General features: G+C 37.9%; 1 protein-coding gene across 3 annotated transcripts in view; it reads right to left on the reverse strand.

Moving 5' to 3' along the window:
- Positions 1–2,882: 2,882 nt before the first annotated feature.
- The window catches only part of RCAN1 (regulator of calcineurin 1), a 39,066-nt gene continuing 20,771 nt past the window's right edge, over positions 2,883–21,177 (reverse strand). For 2 of the 3 annotated variants that reach the window (XM_015882068.2, XM_015882076.2), the window contains exons 2-4: positions 9,059–9,232; positions 7,943–8,102; positions 2,883–5,860 (exon numbers count right to left, since the gene is read on the reverse strand). In XM_015882068.2, the coding sequence (XP_015737554.1) occupies positions 5,697–5,860; positions 7,943–8,102; positions 9,059–9,232 (498 nt within the window). In that variant the 3' untranslated portion in view covers positions 2,883–5,696. Of the gene's footprint in view, positions 5,861–7,942; positions 8,103–9,058; positions 9,233–11,317; positions 11,602–21,177 lie in introns of those variants that run through there. The other variant, XM_015882082.2, reaches the window with a different exon arrangement.

The raw sequence follows: 21,177 nt of genomic DNA on the forward strand, positions 1-21,177 counted from the left end.
AGATATAGTAGCATGTATTTTCTCTTTGCACGCTCTTCATACCTTTGAATGAGGTACGAAGTACACACTAGTCATTTAAAAGGCAACTCTGAGAATTACTTGGCTAAACAAAGATCTCCTTGCAGCCTTTAGATCATTGTCTGCCTGTGTCTGCAAGACTCGTGAGATCAGAAACAACATTTTTAGAAACATATGAACAAGTCAGACAATGTAAATACACTAAAGACACTGAAGGACCTGTCTGTTTATAGAGAAACAGGTGCATTATGTACAGAGGTCTGGTCTGCTTCGATGCCAACAGTCAGTTTTATCTGTTTGTCCTCACTGAGCGAAGGGTATCAACTATAAACTAATGGATACCCTTGGCTTACTATACAGAAATACTTCAGAGCCTGAACCACTGCAGTCACTTTTTGCAGCTTCAAGCCACACGAGGCCAGCAGGACTGAATTCTCTACTCCATTATGGGCAAAAGCTTATGAGGGGAAACAAGAGGTATAAAGGGCTGGGCTATGCAACTGCTTTTTATGCCAAGTCGTATATATTTTTTGCAGCCTTCATAAAATCAGTAAATTGATCATTAGTTTAGTCCTCACAACAGCGGCCCAAACAAACCCCATTCAGCTCCAATACTAGGAAAGGCCAATAGTAAAAACAATAAAAATAATCCCATGATGCTGTTAGAAGCACTTTATGTAGCTGTTGCTCTTTGCATTAGTTCAGCAGTAACTCACATTGAGAAGTGCTTTTGGATGAGCTTGTCTGAGTCAAAGGCAGCCTGTGAATTAGGAACATTTAATATATATGTAATAGTATTTGGATTTCACCTTTTACAACGAAAAGTGGCTGGATACAAAGGTAAAGAAAGGCATTAACCATCTCCACAAGCTTGCAATGCATGCTAGCTTTTCATGCCTTATTTTTCCTATTAATTGAGCACTGAAGTGATTATTGCTGCTCTCCTTCTCTGCCAGGAAAAGCTTTTCTCCATGAGCTGCTCCACCCCAGCATGTATGGTCCTTGTACAAAGTGCTTTATCACCTGGATTAATCACATCTTATGGTATGCATGCTTACTTGCACACAGGGATACCCATACAGTGATGTACAGTTAACTGGAGGCAATCTTGCCATGATATATGACATCCTCATGTGCGCACTGTTTGTTTTCTATGGGTTAAAAAGCATGAAGGGCATATCAGATCTGGAAGTCTGTAGGTTGAGATTTTGGTTTTATCTGTGCTACTTAACGGCATTGCTTGATATTTAGCTCCACCTATTGGGCACATCCCTGTACCTCTTCCAATTCATCGGAATTAAATAGCAACTTATTTATGCTTAAAGCCTCTGATCATGCTTGTCTCTGGCCACTCTTATATATAGAGCTCTGCCTTGTAGGTGGTACACAGTGAACTCAGATATGAAGAGAAGATGAATCCAGTCCTGCCAAATCCACTGTATTGACTACTCATCAACTGAGCCACCATTTTGGTCTTGCTTTACCAAAGTAGAGTATAGTATCCTGGGGGTGCCTTGAGCGTGTCTTATCTTCACTATTATTGCTTGAGTATGTCTTATTTTCACTGCTAGTGCTTGTATGTTACCAGTTGTTGTGTATTCTTGGTTGTAGACATCCAAACATGAATTTTTAAAGGTCTTTGGTAGGTATAATTTTTATGTAAAATGCTTCTGGAATGCGTTGGACATAATCCAGAATAAAAGCAGAAATGATAGAGGAAGTGCAATAGCTAAATCTAAGGAGTGAATTTCTGAACTTAGTTCATGCCTAGAGTACAAGTCTATCCCTTGCTATCACTTCACGCTTGGAAATGGGAGAGGATTCTGGATGTATCACAGCAAGAAAGCAAGCTTCATAGGTACAAATCACAATCTCAAGTTAAAGATCATGTCTTCCCAAAGGCATTCTTTCTAGTGTGACAAAACTGAACTTGACTAGGCAGACGTTGATGCTTAGAGCGAAATCCATGCTGTAAGTGTTAAAACGGCATGAGAGAGTTGCTTCCCCACCCTTGACAAGTCTGGGCTACATAAGAACAACTAATATACTTGTCCAGTATTTTAAATATCAAAGTTACTACACTTGTTTTCTAGAGCAGCAACAACGCCCTGATTAGAAACAAACTTTAGGCTTGCATACTGTTGAATTCCCCTCGATAAGGTTATTAATGTAGTAAAGCATGTCCACACGCGTAACCCAGTGATAGCAATGTGTATCACTAAGCTACAAGTCTTGCAAGATGACAACAGGTGAGATCTTCCAATATTTGAGACAGCAGAATGCCAATAAGGAAACTGTGAACAATAGATAGAAAAAAAAAGAAAAAGAAACGAGGCATTCTGTGTGAAAAACAGCTGAAACTGCTATTGTTTGAAACTGGAGCAACTTATTTTATTAGGTCATGTAAGGATCAAGTTATTCTGGTTACTCTACACAGGGATTCCCTTGGGTGGGCCTGCTATTGATGAGCAGCAAAACTTTGCTGTTTCAAATAGCTTCTGTTTATGGGGCAGTTTATTACAGATATCAATACTACTCAGTCATAAGTGCTGAGAAGAATGATGGGCATTAATAGCAGTAACTTATTTGTGCATGAGAGGATTTCTTCCATTCTAAGGAGTGAAACTTTCAAAGCATTTTTGCACATGCTTTGCAACTCTCCACACTGGATTACTGGATAAAGCCATAGAAACACTGACATTTTCAACTTGGAGAGCTTTAAAAATAGAATTATTCATGCAGTAGGTAAAAAAACAAAACAAAACAAAAACATGAGTAAAGACATAACAGAACGGTAAAGTGTTGGTACTGTTATTAAGAAGCATGTCAGCTTCTGCCACAGAACAATCAGTTTTTAACTGAAATATTTTGGACAATTTCATTTATTAGTAGATTCTCATTATTTGCATTAAGATCATGCGAGTCACTTAAAGCAGAAGGTTGGGAAATCTTTCTCTATGAGTAAATGCATTAAGTTGATAAGGATGTGACCTGGAACGATATTCTTAATCAATTCTTACTTATCCAAACCAGCAGCGTTCAGAAGCCTGAAGTTCAGATCGTGGTGCATAATCTTTGAAGAGTTACATGTACAAATACCACAGCGTTACAAGAAGACAAAATATTTTAATTTAAATATGCCCCACACTATACAATCGTATAAAATACCAATTAAACATTCATTTAAACAGTTTTTTGCTTGTTTTTTGTTTTTGTTTTCTAGAAAAAAACAACAGGGCACACAATATATTGTAGTCATGATAACAGAAGGTGACACACGCCAAGATATACAACCACCAGAAAAGACAGGCAGATTACTGTCTCACCATCTTTGTTAACAATTACAATCAGGAGAACACTCTGCAGCCATCCCAAGTCTTCCATCCATGGTTTCCAGTGTCCACCTTTATTAGGCAGATATGAGGGTAATAAACTGGGAAGATCATACTGGTATTTCTTTAACATTCTTTATTTTTATAATTGAGTATCAGCACTGCTTGGTTTGGATTGCCAGGAAGCAGAACAGAAACTAAGTGGCTAATGCAAAACTAATGCTTCAACTGGTAATCATGGACAGACAGAAAAGGGACCACACAGGCATATTTCAACAGTTTCAAGTTGTATGAAGTAAAACACTGAAGTCCAGTAGCAATTTGAGAAACATGGAAAAACAAATCTTGAAAAGGCTTAGAGACAGCGGTGGCAAACTAATAGGATTTCTCTCCTTTTTATTTATTTTAGGGTGTTAAGAAGCAGTAGATGTATTTAGCTGATTGTTACATATTAATAAGGCAAATAACCTTAAGCACCTTGACTTGGAGAGAGTGCCACTTAATTAGGACCAAGATAGACACCGACTGTCAGCGTTAGGTATGCCCCGTAAACTGAAACAAACAGACCAAGGTCATAACTGAATGACCTTTAAAATATTCCTGTTCTCTTTAGTCACAGGATATCAGTCTCTGTTTTGCTTAGTATAATGACGGGCCTTCAATAGACCACTTACACACCGCACCGCAGCTTGGAATGGCTTTGTTACACGACTTGCTTCACTATTATTTTGTTTAAAAATCAAGGCGTGAGCCCAGATGTTTAAGTCTACGTTTGCTTCAAATGGCACTGATCAATTTCTTTACATTAACTCCAGGTACAAAAGATCCTCAGACCAAGTGTGGCAAAAGTGAACCAACACGGAACCAAACAGCTTTGACTTCTAGAAACACACTGAAAAACTCCAGACATTCCCCTTCTAAAAACGTTTGGTGATATTTTCCCAAAGAGAGCAGTTACTATCTCTTAAAAAAAGAAATAAAAAAAAAACAGACTTGCATCAAAGCAAAGATTCCCATTAAAAAAAAACAAATATGAAAATACACTTCTGCCATCTTTTGCCAAACTTGTTTGTCATGAGCCACAGCTTTTAAACACTAAATATTAAAAAATAAAACAACCCCTAAAGCTTTTCCCATGTATACCCAATACTTAAGTATGCATCATTCCTTGGCGTTAAGCATTTCTAACTACCAGCTTATTCTAGAAGCAGAGCTAAGAAAGTATATACTTATGGACATACAAAGCCAGTAGAAAAAGATACTAGTGTGCAGCTTGTAGAAACAGCTCACATCAGGAATGAATGAGGGAAAGGCACTCCATCTCTCTTTGCTGTTCTACACACCGCGTCTATTTTTTATTCCCTGTTAGATCCCTGTTTCAGCAGCGCAGACCTGCCGACGGAATAATGTTCTCATTCTCTCTCTGTTACCATTCTTCTCACTGAAAACGTACGCTGCTGTGAACACACGACATGAGCTTTGCTTATACGTTTCAGAATACTTTTCTTTAACCCAAATGAGGTTTAAAGTCACTGAAGAATTGTTATCGAAGATATAAATTAGTTTAACTTAAATAATTTTAAATCAACTATTGCACTTTTTTTTTTTCCCTACAGCTTTGCCTGACAAAAATCCTACATAGGCAGTTAAAAGAGTCAGATTTTAAAAGCACAAGTTACATAGCACCAAGGTAGGGTGCCAAATAAACTGTATGTCTGCTGAAAGATGAGTGCCCATATAAACAAATATAAATATATATGTATGTACACATCTAGTAGTAAATTTGGGATGCTGAGATAATAAATACTTGAAACAATTTCCTATATCTCCAAAAGCGTGTGAGAAACTATAGAAAATAATGCAAAGTTACTTTAGAAGACCAAGAATACACATGCACAAAATCTATTATATGAAAAAGATTTACAATTCCAAATATTTTATCTTTAAAACCACCTCTGTTATCGCTATGTACACCACACAACGACTAGCCTATTAGTTGAGGATTTATGCGAGATAGAACAAAGAAATCTTCCCCCAGCTGCTTTATAATGGAAAAGCCTACAGTACCCCCCGCAAAAGGAACCCGAAGTTTGTCTTATTAGGACTCAAAATGTCATCTTCTTCCTATCCCTCGTTCCCAGAGATCTGGGAACACACTCACGGTATCTATCAACCTGCAGCATTAAAAATAAGGATGAAACTTCCTTTACTTTTTCAGAGCAAACTTACATTGGAATTTCTCCTACTACAGCTGCTGTTGTTGCCACCAAACCTGCGACCTGCTGTTTCCACAGTAAATATTTCCTTCAATATGCCTACTTGTAACCCTTGAAAACCCATAGCAGTTCAGCTTAAATGGGAAGGAGTATAATCCGGTCTTCTTGTTTGAATAATTTTTGGTTTGGGTTTCTTTATTTCTTCTTCCACATCGTTTTCCTGGTCGCTCTCACATACATGGACAACAACACTAGGGGTAGTGTCAGTGGCAGCGTGTAGCTCATACTTATCTCCTGGAAGGTAGAAAATTAACAAAACTAGTTAAGAAGAATCCATTTTATAAACAGGTATGAAAGACGTGACTAAAACCAAAAAGGACTCATTAGCTGTCTACGTAATACACTGATGCCACAGAGCATTAGATGGTGCTGACAGCTATATTTATTGTAAAGCATACAAAGCATCCACTGTATCATGTAGACAGTTTTCCTCAGTGCTGACAAAACCATAGGATTTTCCTTACTCCCCAAAGCTTTAGTACTTAACAAGGCTGGATGCACTTTCACCCACCTCTCTCAGAAGTGCTCTCTGATGTTGTTCTGGCATAACTGGAGCTAGACAGCAGGCAATGTACAGGATGAGATATAATACAACCAGCGTGTAGGTGCGCTATGATATAAACTGGGTTGACTGCTGATTTGAAATCTGTTTTTGCCACGAGATAAATAATTGCATCTAAACAGATGTTACATAGTTTTAATCTTAACGTTAGATCAGGGAAAGAGCAAACTACTTCTTTCCTCCATTTCTTTCATTGGCTCCCCTTACTTTTTTTCTTCTTGTTACTTTAGATTCATTAGCTCCTAGGGGGGAAAACAATTTTCTTTAAGACCACTTCAGCTATTGTTTGAGAGAGCTATAATATAATATAATAGACTGCAGGCTGTGGCATGCCAAGGCTCAAAAGTGGTCTCTGCTCTGTTTTCTGGAGGACTGCAGGAGGGGGAAGAGGCAAGAAGAGCAGTTCCATAGAGAAAAAGAGGTAGAGCCTTAAGGGGCTTAACATTCACAATGTTAAATTGTGAAATTTATGTGAAAAACATGTGAAAAACCTCATGGAGAAAGGGATCACAGATCTGCCAATGAGCAGATTACTGTTGCTTACTGTAAGGCATCTTAATAACAAAACTTGCAGGGGAAAAAAAGCCAACCTGTTGTTTTAAAAGATTTCAGTATTTCAAGATTTAAATATTCAAGACCTATATATTTCTTCCTGGTATTGCCAAAACTTAAAAGGAAAGCAGCAAGCAGCAAACAAGCACTGAACATTAATAAGAGCAGCAAGCTGTAGTGCTATTTATTTATTCCAAGCGCTTCATCAAAAACAACTTTTATTCCAATGAGCACCATCTTATGGGATTTCTGTTTCAAAAACCGATTTCATGAGAACCAAATTTAGGATGTCAGATGTACTCTTGAATGATGGTTTCAAATAACTATATGCAGGCTCACATGCTTTGTTGATATGCTTCTGGATAATCAAATGATTTTTTTGGCAGTATTTTACAGCTTTACTTCTGTGAATTTTTTTCCTATAAAACATTCTTGCCATTGTAATTCATATATTAATCAAAATGTTGTGCTTATTAAAGAATGGCAATAATCCACCCCAGTTTTCATCCCAGGATTAGCAAAGATATCTGCCTCTCCACAGGCCACAAGGATATGAACTTCCACAGTTCAGAAAAATTCCTTTGTGGTCACATTATTTTCATTAGGAACTGTGGATTTCTCCTGCATGCAGTCAAGCTACGACTGCAAAGTTGATGCAAGAGGGTCTAGAAGTTCCTTCCCAGACCTGTCACTTGGACAGGGAAAGGTAGAAAGGAAGCATTTTTCTTCCCAGAGGAAAGCTATCTTAAAGCTTCCAATAAATAAGTAAACCTCAAACCACAGTGATACTGAGAGAGTGGTATGCGTAGGAGAGAAACTATCTCAGAATGCAAACAGAGGTAATTCCAATGCAAAACTACACAACCCTTAACTATTTTACTGTCCTCATCTGAGACAGGATTTGCAGAAGGTGTGCAACTACCCAGCTTCCTCTTTATTTTTAGGAAGTTGCTTCTTAAAAATTTGGATGAACAAGCTCATATATTGTTGAAGCAACATTCACGCTGTTGGTAAATCTCAGAACACCATATTGTTGAGGTACAGGCCCTTAAAACGATCCTGTGGAGTTAGTGTGTGTGTAAGAAGTTTACAGCTTCCTTTTTCAGACATTACCAATGTAATTGGTAGACAGTACTTCATTTGGAAAAAAATCTAGACATTCATTTCAAAATGCAAACGTTTGTGCTTCTAATGCTTCTTACCTGGCCCTAACTTGGAGATAGCATATAAAAGGTCATAGTTAATCACAGGGGTAGCATCTTCTACTTGCTTCCAACCAACAGGTGGAGAGGCAGGAGGTGAAATCAAAAACTGCTTGTCTGGATTGGGTGGTGCCAAATGTGAGCTTCCAATGTGTAAAGTCTGCAAAAAAAAAAAAAAAAAAAAAAAAAAAAGCATTAAAAGACCAAAGGTATTCCACTGTTATCAACGAATTCATTATTAGTGAGGAATTTTACGGTTTGGATAGATGTTATGCTGTAACAGGCACTCAAGGTGGCAGCACGTAACAATAGTATTGAAGAGAGCTATATGAAAGACCCAGTATACAAAGTACAGACAAGTCATCACATCCATTTACTCTGATGGAACATGCAATGAAGTGTGCACATCTGCGTCTTCTCATTATGAAGTTTTACAAAACTTTCATCAGAAAGTATCTGCCCTTAAAATACTGAAGTAGGAGGAAGCTGGATATGGGCTTTAAGGTAAATGGTGTTGAAACTTATTACCACAAGCGAGAGTGGTGAGAATTCTAGAAGGTATATAAATAAACTGGCTCTTTCAGGACTGTCCCTAGGGACATCTGAAATAGACACACATAGGTTAATTTTCCCATTAAATTTATGGAGGAAAATACATAGCTACCAAAAAGCACCCAGATTAACACATCTTAAACAGCAGATGCTAGCCAGTCAGAAAGCTGCACTGAATGCAATCTTGAAGTACAAGAGATCTGCAGTAGTGAGAGCCAGATCAACAGGTAGGAGTCCTTAACGTGTGCTTCTACACTTTGGATTCCCTTACATACTATTTGAGCATTTTATTGTGTCTGTACTGCTGCCAAATACACTTGGCTTCCCCCACCCAATGGAGTTCTATCTTTAACTATGTTGATTACTATCATCTACTCTTCTTTCCCCAAGGGCAACAAAGCATCAAAGAAAGAGAGATAAGTGCAGAGAATGCTACAGGTAGCTTTGGAACAACCTAATCAAACCAAAAACTAAGCATTCATTAGCATGACTGGAGACCTGTGGAAGCTTACCACTATTTAGCCACGCTTAATTCACTGCAAGGATAATCACAAAATGACATACCTGAGCAAAGTACAGTTTTATTTCCTTTCCAAGGAACTCTGTCTTGTGCAGCTGGACTCTTGCATCTGCCGCAGATAAAGGGTTACTGAAGTTTATTCGTACTCTTTTGAAGCTCTTAAAATACTGAAAGGTTATATCTCTGTCATATGTTCTAAACAGCGATTCAAATTTGGCCTGAAAAGAAAGGATTGAGAAGAGTCAATATGCAACACTGCGCGTTGTTCTGAAGAAACACAGACATGAATAGAAGGAACACACCAAGATTAGAGCCACTGTTACACCTTAGGTATCTTTGTCTTATTATCTATTTGTTTTTAATTTTTCTAGCCTATCACTTGTTCTTTTTATAGTAGCTTTCCCCTTCCTTATTAAAAAATAGCTTATTATCAATAAATACCTTATTTAGCAGCATAATAGAAACATTAGTACTGTTAAGGTGTCGAAGAGAAATGCTTTCCTTACAAAATTAATATTGAAAGGCCTTGAAAAAAAGTCTGTCAAGCATGCCTTTGTCTAAGTGTGAAATTCTCAAGGAAACCAGTACGAGACTTTTAACAGAAAAAAAAAGGAAAAAAAAATCCTATTTGCACACTAAATGTAATTTTCTTCAGTGACTCAGCAGACATAATAAAGGTCACGAACATCGCCTTTTATAACAGCTGTTGCTTTCATTTAGAAAAATGAACGTTAAGAAAATATATTATTACAGAATACAGATTTAATAGCCTCTTCTATTTCTGGAGCTCAATCCTAAAAAGGCTCCTACTACATCTTCTAAAAAGACCTAAGCACTAACCACAGAGCTTCTGAAGGGCCTCTGACACATTTTGACTTTTGACTGAGCTGTAAGTACAGGAGTTAAACCAGAATCTCATACCTCTACAGAACTGCAGCTGACAGGACTTCAGTATCCTAACTGCATGAAAAGGCTAAAGATGACCAATAGCTGGTCATGTCCTTGCTGCATTGGATGCGTGTGCTCCTAGGGCACCTATGCAAACTTGACTCGATTATTTTTACTACTATTTTTATTTTATATAGAATTTATTTATTTGACGATGCCAAATCAAAGGAAGAAGCGTAGGATGTTTTGAAGCTGGCATACTATTGCCATTGCACATTAGGACACAACCAGTTACAGCGATGGAGATGGATTGAGCAAGCTGGTATTTCTGGTATTTTCTCTTCATAAAAGCTTGCTGGAAGTTGAATATGAAGCTAAAATATGCAAATATACACAACTGCACTACCTCATTATTATTATTTTACGGTTTCATTTTGCATTAGTAGGAAAAGCAACAGATTACATAAGGGAGCAGTGATTGCTTCAAGATTTTTTCATTTTCCTTTCCAAAGAGTTCTGTTCCACAAACTCATCACAGCTATATACATAACCACTACATTCCAAAGATATATTAAACTAGAGCTGTCCTACTTCTTGTTGAGCCATATTTAAGATCCTTCAATATGAGATCTGATTACAGGACCCTTTGTATAGGAAGTTTCTGTGCGTTAGCTTCCTGTACTGGAAAGACAGCTAGATGGAACTATGAAAATTATCTCTGCATTTCAAAGCCTTACTCATAAGTTACTTGGGAGAAAAAGAAAAAACAGGTTAGAAAAAAGCCAATGTCAGTATTCACATTCAGTGCTTAAACTCAGAGAGAACCTGCAAGAGTTGTGCAAAATCTTGTTTTTTAAAGTGTGGGGATTCTATAGGTCATAAATATCATGCAAACAGGAGGACATTGAACAAAATGTTACTTTTGTCCTTGAGGTATCTTAGTCAACAATTCACTGTATCAGGACTGTATTACTCATGTTATATTCATTCTAATCAGTGAAGTACAGATCCAAGATAAGTGCTTAACAGTTCTAACATGATTAACATATACAATGCCAAACAGAAAAAAAAAACACATGAGAAAGCGTGAAATGTACTGTAAGTTACAAGACCCTTACTACCAAGATTGTAACCCAAGCACTGCTGAAAGCACATGAAAGTGAAGAATACACTATGCAGACAAGAAGTGTCTGGAGTTAAACTTCTGATTTTTTTCAAAACCACACAGCTTAAGATCTAATAATTTTGAGAGTGAGATTCATTCATATCAAAGCATAACACAGCACCAATGTGACATTTCCTTGTAAGTAAAAAAGCTCTCAAGGTAAGCCGTGTTCTAACCAGTTACAAAAACAGTACCCACAGACTTGAGCACTCTGGTAGTCCAGATAAATAAAGCAAAAGAGAAAGCATACCCTTGTCTCTGCTTGATTGAAGACATCGCTATCTGCCATGCAGGCAATCAGGGAACTAAAGCTGTAGTTAAAATTTCTAAAATGCATTTTGCGCTTTGCTGAAGCGATACCTGCTGTTCAGCAGAAACCAATTACTTTTAAGGGAGCTGCTGGTTCTGCAGGCAGCGTTTATAAGGGAAACAAGTCCAGCCCCTCCGAAGGGGAAAAAAAAAAAAAAAAAGCAAAGCAAAGGTTTCAGAGCATCCTGTATGTGACAGTGAATTCCTGAACAAAGTCCTGCATGCTTTGAGGCAGTCAGGAACAAAATGTAAGCTTCTACTGGAAAGAAGTGACGTCAGCACATTAGTCAGCTTCCCTATGCTAATTACCAGCGCTCGGGAGGATGGAAAAAGCAGCTGAGGTTTGCACAGCAGCTGCTTTATCAAGCCTCTTGCAGCATAGTTTCCACTGGTAGTAATTCCATTCAGCGCTCAGACAACATGCTCTTCATTGGAATGGGACAACCCATCTTAAGATGGAAAATGTTACTGCTAAAGGACCAAAGTCTAGAGTAATAGGCTGTAATTAGCCAGGAGGAAAATTTCAAGACTTCGGAATGGAAAACAAATCCCTCAGGTCAGTAGCTTTTAGTAAATTTTGGAAAAAATACACAGGCTGAAACTTAGAGATTAGGAGGGGTTCATTTGGGAAAATACTTTTTCCCTTTACAATGAGAATTCATTTTGAAGCTTTCTCCAGTGTAACTGGCTGGATTAGTTTCCATTCCCACTTTAATAAAAACTCAGTCTGAGCCCCATAAAATGAATTCTTTTAAACTAAAAGCTTCATCAGAAACCTACTGACAGGCTTTTAAAAGACAATCTGAGCTACATCATGGCAATAATGAGCTATGAAACTAAAGTTCCTGAACATTTACTGGTTTATGAATTTGTATCCTGACTTCAGAATGTTTCACAAGAAGCAGCAAGAACAACCTATATGTAAAAAAAAATCATTATAATTTTGAACTACTTCATTACATTTAAACTGAAGCTTTTACAAACTGTTTGGAACCTTCCCACGTAGATTTAGGTCAAAATTTGTAAGGAAGTCAAATTTAAGTGCATTTAGTTCATTTGACTAGAAAATGAGGTTATCACAGAATCATGTATTTTCATAAAATACTTGCAAACAATAAGCAGTTGTTAATTTTAGACCTTATTTCATACACATTTAATAATGCATAATTATTCACACAAATAGCCTTCTTGACATCCTCAAGCTTTACTTACTTGCTTGAGGCTAAAGATGGTTACTGTGTCATAGGCCAAAACCCCTGCTTTGCAGTCAAATTATCTGCTACTGCATATTAGCTGGCATATAAGCTACCTTAGTGTGAAAGGTAGTGGGCTTCCTTAGAAATCCATAGTTTAAAACAAGCTCAGCTCCAGAAAGAGGAGTTCAGAAGAACAATGCAACATTTAGAATAAATGCCATCAGTGAGATTAAACTCAAATCCTAGAATAAAGTAATAGATAACAAGGATCCTGAGCTCCTAACATACAGGCTGCCTGACAGACAGAAAGAGGAGAAGAATAAACAGCTCTTTCTCAAAGGTCACTAGAAGATGGGATGCAGTGTCTAACCTGCGAACCAACCATTCTGAGATTTGGACATGGCACACGTACACTGAAAACTGGTTTGAGTTCCCAAAATCACCACACCTGTACCCAGAAATGCAGATACGTTAAAATTCATAAGGAGCCACCATACCAAGGTGTAAACTACCTGAGGTAACACAGAAAATCATGCAGAGTATTTCTTGAATCCTGCCCTTGCTCTGGAATTAGGTCATCAACTGTCCTAAAGACTTCGCAAGAGGAAGCACCAAGCATGACTCCATAGACCAGTGGTCTAGACGCTCAACTGGAAAAGATGGCCATGAATCATTTGGGCATACAAGGAAACCAAAAATAGGTTTTCCACATCCTGAGGTGAATGCTCTTGCTACTGATAAGTAAATAAAAAAGGTCCCTGTGTAACCTGATGTGGAGTCAGAGTCATTTGGCATACTCTGAGGCTACCTAGGTGAGTGTATTTTGTGGGTGATAGGTAGAAAGGATGCTGCTTTGGAAGAACCTCGTTGGACCAACATTGGAGTTTTCAAGCTGCTCAACCGAAGGAAGCCTCCAGGAAACTCACTGCAGACCTTTATAGCAAAGTGTATGAAAGCCTCCTAGCAGTTCAGTGGTTAAAGTTCTGAAGAAGTCCTATCATGGACTCAGCTTCAAGTAGAACAGGTAGATTCTAGGTATGTACAACCCTTTGTAATTCCAGACTTACATCTGAGTCCAAATCTCATGAAGAATTAAAAAAACGAAAACCCCACAAGCAAACAGACTGCTACACCCAAGATCATCTACACGATACTGAGGGTAAGGCACAAGTCTTCCTACAGCCATTTTTTCACATCTAACCTCATAATTTAAAATAGGGCTAACACACTAAGTTGTGAGCCTACTAAAAGCCAAGAGTCCAAGTTACAAAACCACCATTACAAAACCCTGACAGTGTTGCAATGTTTCTTCTGTGTTGCTCACGTTCTTTAACATTTGCTAAACCCACATACTAATAAATTACCTGGAACAAGAACACTGCAAGACTGTCAGCGCATGGGGATTTATGATTCTGATGCTATCAGGGTAGTATTTTTTTCCCTCCCTCATCTTCAGAGAGCTTGCTGCTTTGTGTTCTCTGAGACTCCCTACTGACCTCACGACTACAATACAGAAAAGAGAACACGGGTAAGATCACCTGCTTAAAGATATATACCTTCATCCAAGTAACAAATAAAATATTTGATATTTCACTGGCACAACTGAATGCTGCTGTACTCAACGATGAGAAATGAAATAAATAAGATTAAGGTGAAGTGACAAGCACAGTTGGCATCACAGTTCACCTTTCCATTAAAGGGAATGGATTTTGGAGCTTAATCCTTCATATTTGAGCTCTGTCTCTACAAACTGCAGAGGAGAAACTCACTAAAATATTCCTTAACCTCAATAGCTCCTGACAGATGCTCCATTACTAGCACTTTCCAGGCAGAGAAATTTGACAGTTCGTTTTTGGGCTTGTTTTCTGAGGGAAAGGAAAAACAATGATTGAATGTCATAATTAGTTCTGTAATTTAATCTCCACTTGCAATAAAATAGGTAAGAGGAGGAAATGAGAGCAAAGATGTAGAAAAAAGGCAAGTCACAAAAATGACTGGTTGCCGCTGATATGTACATCAAAGCCAACAACCTAAGAAAGAAAATTAAAAGAAATATGTTGGTAACTAAGTGAACAAAACAATCACCTTATAGACTATAAATCAGAATGCAGACCACACTTTTCCCTCATCACTGGCATACTTCAATTACCCTTGGCGGCTGCTCCTTTTGGAGTCCCTGTACTCCCACTATATATACTTGCTGATCCTCTGCTATCAACATACAGTTTCTATTCCTGTCTTCACGTTAATTATCTTGCCTTCACCCTTATTTAGGGCAGGGATAAACATCCTACAGTTACCTGGAATGAATAATCATACTTGTTTCATCTTCCTAGTAGTTGGGAAAGGAGAAAGAGGAGCAGACAGTAAACAATAAACAACTTCCTACACAGAAAAGTCTAGGGTCAGAAGTTGTTCTAGAGACCTCACCTATATTGCTCTGCAATTTAAAAATAGGAAAGCTGCATATCTGTGTACAACAGAATGTGAAAAGCTGATAAACATTCCTTTCTAGAATTTAGCAGTAATCTAAACTGAAACAATCACTGAGTATGTGTTCTCAACAGCGGATTTTTTCAGCTCCCTCTAAACGTGTTCTTCAAACTAACAGAGCAGGGAGGAAATGGTAACATTCTCCATGGTCAGGAAACTTTCATTTCCTTGCTCCTAGAACTTGAGAAATAGGTTGTTTTTCTGGGGCAGCTCTTTGTGTTGTTCGCTTGATCTTTTGTTATGGTTTTGTTTGGAAAATTACTGTGGCTTCTCTTGCTCATCAAGTGTCAGCTGGCCCACCCAAAAAACCAGGACTGAGGGTAGTGAGTTAAGTCACTTGCCTTATGACATCTGTACCATCCTCAGTGCTATCCAAAAATAACAGCAAAAACAACAACAACAAAAAAAATATATCTACTAACCCCACTTCCCACTAAACAAAAAATTCTCCACACATGAAGACCAAAAGGAAAAGTGCATGTGATTTCTTTTTGCAAATCCAACAGCATTTATTATCAAGTAAAAACAACTGACAGATCAATCATGTTTGTCTATATTCCTCTCCAAAATCCTTACTCGAGGCTGAACGCTGCAGTCTGACAACCGTGATGTCTAATTCAGAACACCAAAATGGCCGCACACCTACTTATGCAATCAGGCACTAACTCAGTCCTTGACACAGCTAAACAAGGCAAATCCAGATCAGAATCAAATGGAATATATAAGAAAGGCATGGAAAAAGAAGGAGTCAGAATTATCATACAACTAATTACGGACAGTTTCTTCTGCTTTGTGATTAAAAAAAACCTGAAGTTTTCCCACAAAGCTGTACTTGTTTTACTCATTTGTGATGTTATCAGAAAGATATTACAAGCAAGTAAGTATATACATTGAGTAGCGTGTTAGTAGAGGAATGCTCAAAAACCTTGAAATAATCAGTATTATAAGCTGCAAAAATTATTTGCAAATATATATATACAGAAATCACAGAGTGCAGAGCAATGCAAGTACACAGACTGGTTTTCCAAATTGCACGGAGCTATGTGAAGTGCATTAAGACAAGGTAACACCCACACAGTGACAAAATGGAAAAAGAGGCATGAAGCATGGAGCTAAGACTCATCATCAGCTCCTCTCATTAACTTTGTTTATAATGTGGAACAGCAAACACATGACCCTTCACTATTTCATATGTGAATAAGCATTTTAGTCACAATTTCCAGGCATAAGAGTAGAGACAAAAATTTGTGCAGCTTCAAAATTTAAGCATCCATTATGGCATCTATATCATACCACATAGTACGGTACGTAAGGGAAAAACCCCTTTGTCTTCAGTACAAGTTATGCTAAGCACCATATGGGAAAGCCTTAAAAAAAAGTATTAAATGGCCACAGAACTCTGAACTGCACAGTATTTTCAGACAGAAAAAAAAACAGCTTCTCAGAAATAATGCTTGAATACTTGTCACAGAACACTAATCCAGCACAAGTATCAGTACCACATTTGGCATGTCAGAGTAGATTTACTGCAGATAGACAAGGCTAAAAGCCACTTCTCTGAGTGTAACATCACCTCTGCTTTTGACTTAGCTGTTCTGGGAAAAGCTTGTCTTCTTTTAAATGGAAGACACAACAGAAGAGTGAGCGACCATGTTTAAAGATGTTAAGTTCCAATACTTGGAGGGAGCTTATAAGCAGAAGGGGGACCAAATTTTTGTATGGTATGTATCTAATAGGAAAAGTGGGATAAGCTTTGAACTAAAAGAGGCAAAATTTAGGTTGACCATTGAAAGAAATCCTTTCCACAGAGGGCGGTGAGGCACTGGCACAGCTGCCCAGAAAAGTTGTGGTACCCCATCCCTGGAGGAGGCACTCAAGGCCAGGTTGGATGGGGCCCTGGGCAGCCTGAGCTGGTGGGGGGCAGCCCCCAAACAGGAGAAAGTTTGATTTCAAACTATCAATATCAACCTTCATAAAGATAAGCTGTTGCTTAAAAATGAATGAAAATGTCTGGAAAAGACTGTTCAATTCAGCTCATGTTTGGAGAAAAGGAGATGCAAGAAAAAAAATCATTCCATCAGAAGTTAAAAACCACTATGAATCTTTAACTAAGACAAATGGCAATATGAGTATTCTCACAGTCAGATACAGTTGGATTGCTGATTTATTTATATTTAAGTAGAAAAGGGGAAGAAAAAGTAACAGAGACAATACAATCTAACTCATGGAATCAGTGCACGTGTCACACAAGTTGAAGCCAACTATGGAAAGGGAAGGGCAGGAAATCCTTACACAACTCATCTGTTTTTCCTTAAGCTTTTTAAGGGCTTCTATAAATGTAGGTTATCTATATAAATCTTTTCCTCAGAGCAGAAACTGGAAAGAAAAAAAAAAAAGCAAGAAAAAGGAAATAAATATAGATGATCTTTGGAGAATTTCAGCTGAAAAAGAACATGGACTTTTAAAACAAAGTGTATTATTAAATCAAGTTTGTATACTATAGAAAAAGTATCTGTAAACTATTTACAGCAGTAGGAAGCTATTGAAAAAGAAAAGGGCCCTCCCTTCCCCCATCATAAAGTGCTATATCATAAGCACTAGGCAACTATGAAGTAAAGGAAGCCACAGTAACTGGGAAAAGCCACCAACAGACTGACTCAAGGTTATTTATTTGAATACTAGTGTGAGAAAAAATAATAATCTAGAAAGTAATTAACAGATAGGTGGATCTACAAGATGAAACAATTGGAGAAAGTAGGAGACAGACAAGTTATATGAATCAGCTACTATAACAAAAATGGCCTCTCAATTATTTCAAGTGAGGGGGCACCTTCTGAAGATGAACACTTTGCTTTGTAAAGAACAAACAGCTGTAAAGTTATTTATAAGTTAGATTCAGTAGAGGGAGAAGTCCAGGGGACAGGGCACATGCTTACTGTTGGAATCACACATTCTTCACACATCACGCATACTCTAACAGTTACCACAGCTGGAGTGCTGCAACACTGCCTCTGCACGTTGCTCATGCAACACAGTGAGCTGAGGGGCATTAAGGAAACTTTGGTACTGGCCTTACACACTGGTATCTAAAAAAAATTAAATACCAAAGGCTGTCTTTTTAAGAGTTGATGGTTTTTTGTTTTTTTTTTTTCCTGTGAGTAACACATTCAAGAGAATAAAATCTTCCTATCAGCACTTCATTCTTTATAATACCATTTCAGGAAAAAAAATATATGTGTCTGGCTCTCTAGTATTATGACACACACTGATCATCACACGTTCACTTGTGGCCAAGAAGGCCAATGATATATCCTGGAGTGCATTAAAAAGAGTGTGGCCAGTAGGTTGAGGGAGGTGGTAGTTTCCCGATGCTCTGCTCTGGTGAGGCCACTTCTGGAGTTCTGTGTCCAGTTCTGGGCTCCCCATCTTGAACAGAAATACAGGGATCTCCTAGAGAGAGTCCAGTGGAAGGCCTCAAAGACGATGAGGGCCTGGAACATTTTCCTTACGAGGGAAGGCTGAGAGAGCTTGGCCTGTTCAGCATGGAGAAGAGAAGGCTGAGAGGGCACCTTACAAACACTCACAAATATCTAGAAGATGGGAATCAAGCAGATGGAGGCAGGCCTTCTTCGAGGGTGTCCAGCAAAAGTACAAGGGGCAGTGGACACAAACTAAAACATAGTAAGTTCCATTTAAACATGAGGAAAAACTTTAATGTGAGGGTGGCAGAGCACTGGAACAGGCTGTCCAGAGAGGTGGTGGAGTCTCCTTCTCTGGAGATATTCAAAACCTACCTGTATGCTTTCCTGTGCAACCTGCTGTAGGGAACCTGCTTTAGCAGGGATTGGACTCAGTGGTCTCCAGAGGTCCCTTCTTACCCCATGACTCTGTGATAACAAGGACAATAATGCCACCATATAAACTGAAAATATTCTAAAACAAACCGAAGATTCTAAGATACTTTTATCTCACATTGTGTGTTCAATATAACAGAGATGATCATAGAAGACAATTTGAAGAAAAAAAAAAAAAAGACAAAAAATTGATATGTTATTCTTATTTGTGTCATCATCTACTTATCTATTCTCCCTACTCAACATTGAAATCAAAAGTTACCATGAGACACTGGAACAGGTTGCCTAGTGAGGTTGTGAATGCCCCCTCCTTGGAAGAATTCAAGGTCAGGCTGGATGGTGCTGTAAGCAACCTGGACTTTGTTCCTGCCTATAACAGGGGGTTGGAACTAGATGATCTTAAAGGTCCCTTCCAACTCAAACCATTCTACGTTTCTATGATTATAAAGCATGAATCATTGCATGTTAAAGATCCACATAAATCAGTTTAAGAAGCCTAACTACTTTTTTGAGCAATCTAAGCTAAATCTAGTTTTCAAATCTGTTCTGGCACAGCCAGATAGTGTTTCAGAGGTTTCTGAATCTATCCACAATGATTTCTATGATTACTATTTCCCATCAACATCTTAGATTGAGTTCCAAAGTTATTTAACGCAAGAAAACTCTGAACTCTGAAGCCAGCTATCATTTCAGCTGATGACTTTGGAAGTTGCTAGTAGCACGCTAATCTTTGTTTCAGCAGGACTTAAACCATTAACCTTACTCTTCAATTTCAGAATGCAGTAAAATATGACATAACCTACAACATACTAAGTGAAAATTTCAAAACAAGTGATATCTGGTAGGGGAAAGGAAAACCCAGTCGTTCTAATCTGATTAAACTCAAACAGAACTGAAATTTTTGAGCTGCAATGAAACTTCCATTATCACATTTGGGAAATGAAATCAGTTCACTATGGAGGGTTCAACAACAGCATTTTATCATCAGTTCTATCTATATTTTCTTATTTGAGAAAACAAACCAACAACTAGGAATTCTGCAGCCTGGAAATTCTTCCAAAACCAACACACTCCTCAAAGTTCATGGAAGTAAGAAAAAAAAAAAAGGCAGCCTGGTCCATTGCTGCAAGAAGAATTTTGTTTATTTTCCTATTCTGCTACACAGCAAGGTGCTACCTATACTCAATCTGTGGTGTTTCTTAGCACTATTCTTGTGGACATTTGAGAATTTGGGTATAGTCTTACATCCAGAGATAATACACCAATCTCATTATATGTACTCCCCCTCATGGATAGAGCACAGCTGACTCAAAATCTTCAAGAGCTATTATTATTCTTCAACGCCATTTGCTGAAGTAGCATTCTGGTTTGCCTGTGGTCTCATTACTTTATAGAGTGCTTTTGTTTGGTATCTCCTCAGGAGACACCAAAACCCATAATAAAGTTTTGTCTAATCAATAATTCTTTACAGCTACCACTATTTCTTTTCCCTTTACTTAAAATTTCTTAGCTTTCAAATACATGTGAATTGCAATCTACACTGGCTTCAGAATCTGTCAGCCTACTGCTTTTCTTGATCTTAATTCAATAACTTTTTACATAATAGAAGGAAAAAACTTGGCAGAAGGCTATCTGCATCTATTTCTATTGTTTCAAAAGGAAAATAAAGAAGAAAACCTGCTCAAATTAGTTCAAACAGATGCTCATAATTCCATTAAGAAGACTGAAACTACAGATTACGCCCTGAAGCTGCATGTCCATCACCTACAGCAGTAGCGTCACAACAAGGATCCTGTCCTTTCAGCAGAAGGCATCCAAGATTCTGACCACAACTGTGCATCACTACGGATGTCAGTGAGGTCTCTACAAAGCCAAGTGCTGAATTCAGCCATTTGTCTGCACACAGAACCTATGCACATTACAATGACTGATGTATAAAAAAAAAACCAAAAATGCAAATAAACCACTGATTATTTCTTTTAGTTACAGATTCCAAAAGCATTGCCAAGAAGAAAAGTGTTGGGTTTTTTGTTTTTTTTTTTGTTTTTTTTTTTGTTTTTACTGAACAGACTTATATATATATATATATATATATATATATTTACTAGGAGCTTAAAATGCACTAATTGTCATTCTTACATTGCATAGTCTGCTATGTTCAAACAGAATATAAAGAGCTGTGCTCTATCAAAGAAGGGCTATTTACAGATCAAACGTGTGACGGTTTTCCAGCCAACCATGAGAAAAATACCTACACA

The sequence above is a fragment of the Coturnix japonica genome, chromosome 1 (assembly GCF_001577835.2).
Source record: "Coturnix japonica isolate 7356 chromosome 1, Coturnix japonica 2.1, whole genome shotgun sequence".
Classification (NCBI taxonomy): domain Eukaryota; kingdom Metazoa; phylum Chordata; class Aves; order Galliformes; family Phasianidae; genus Coturnix; species Coturnix japonica.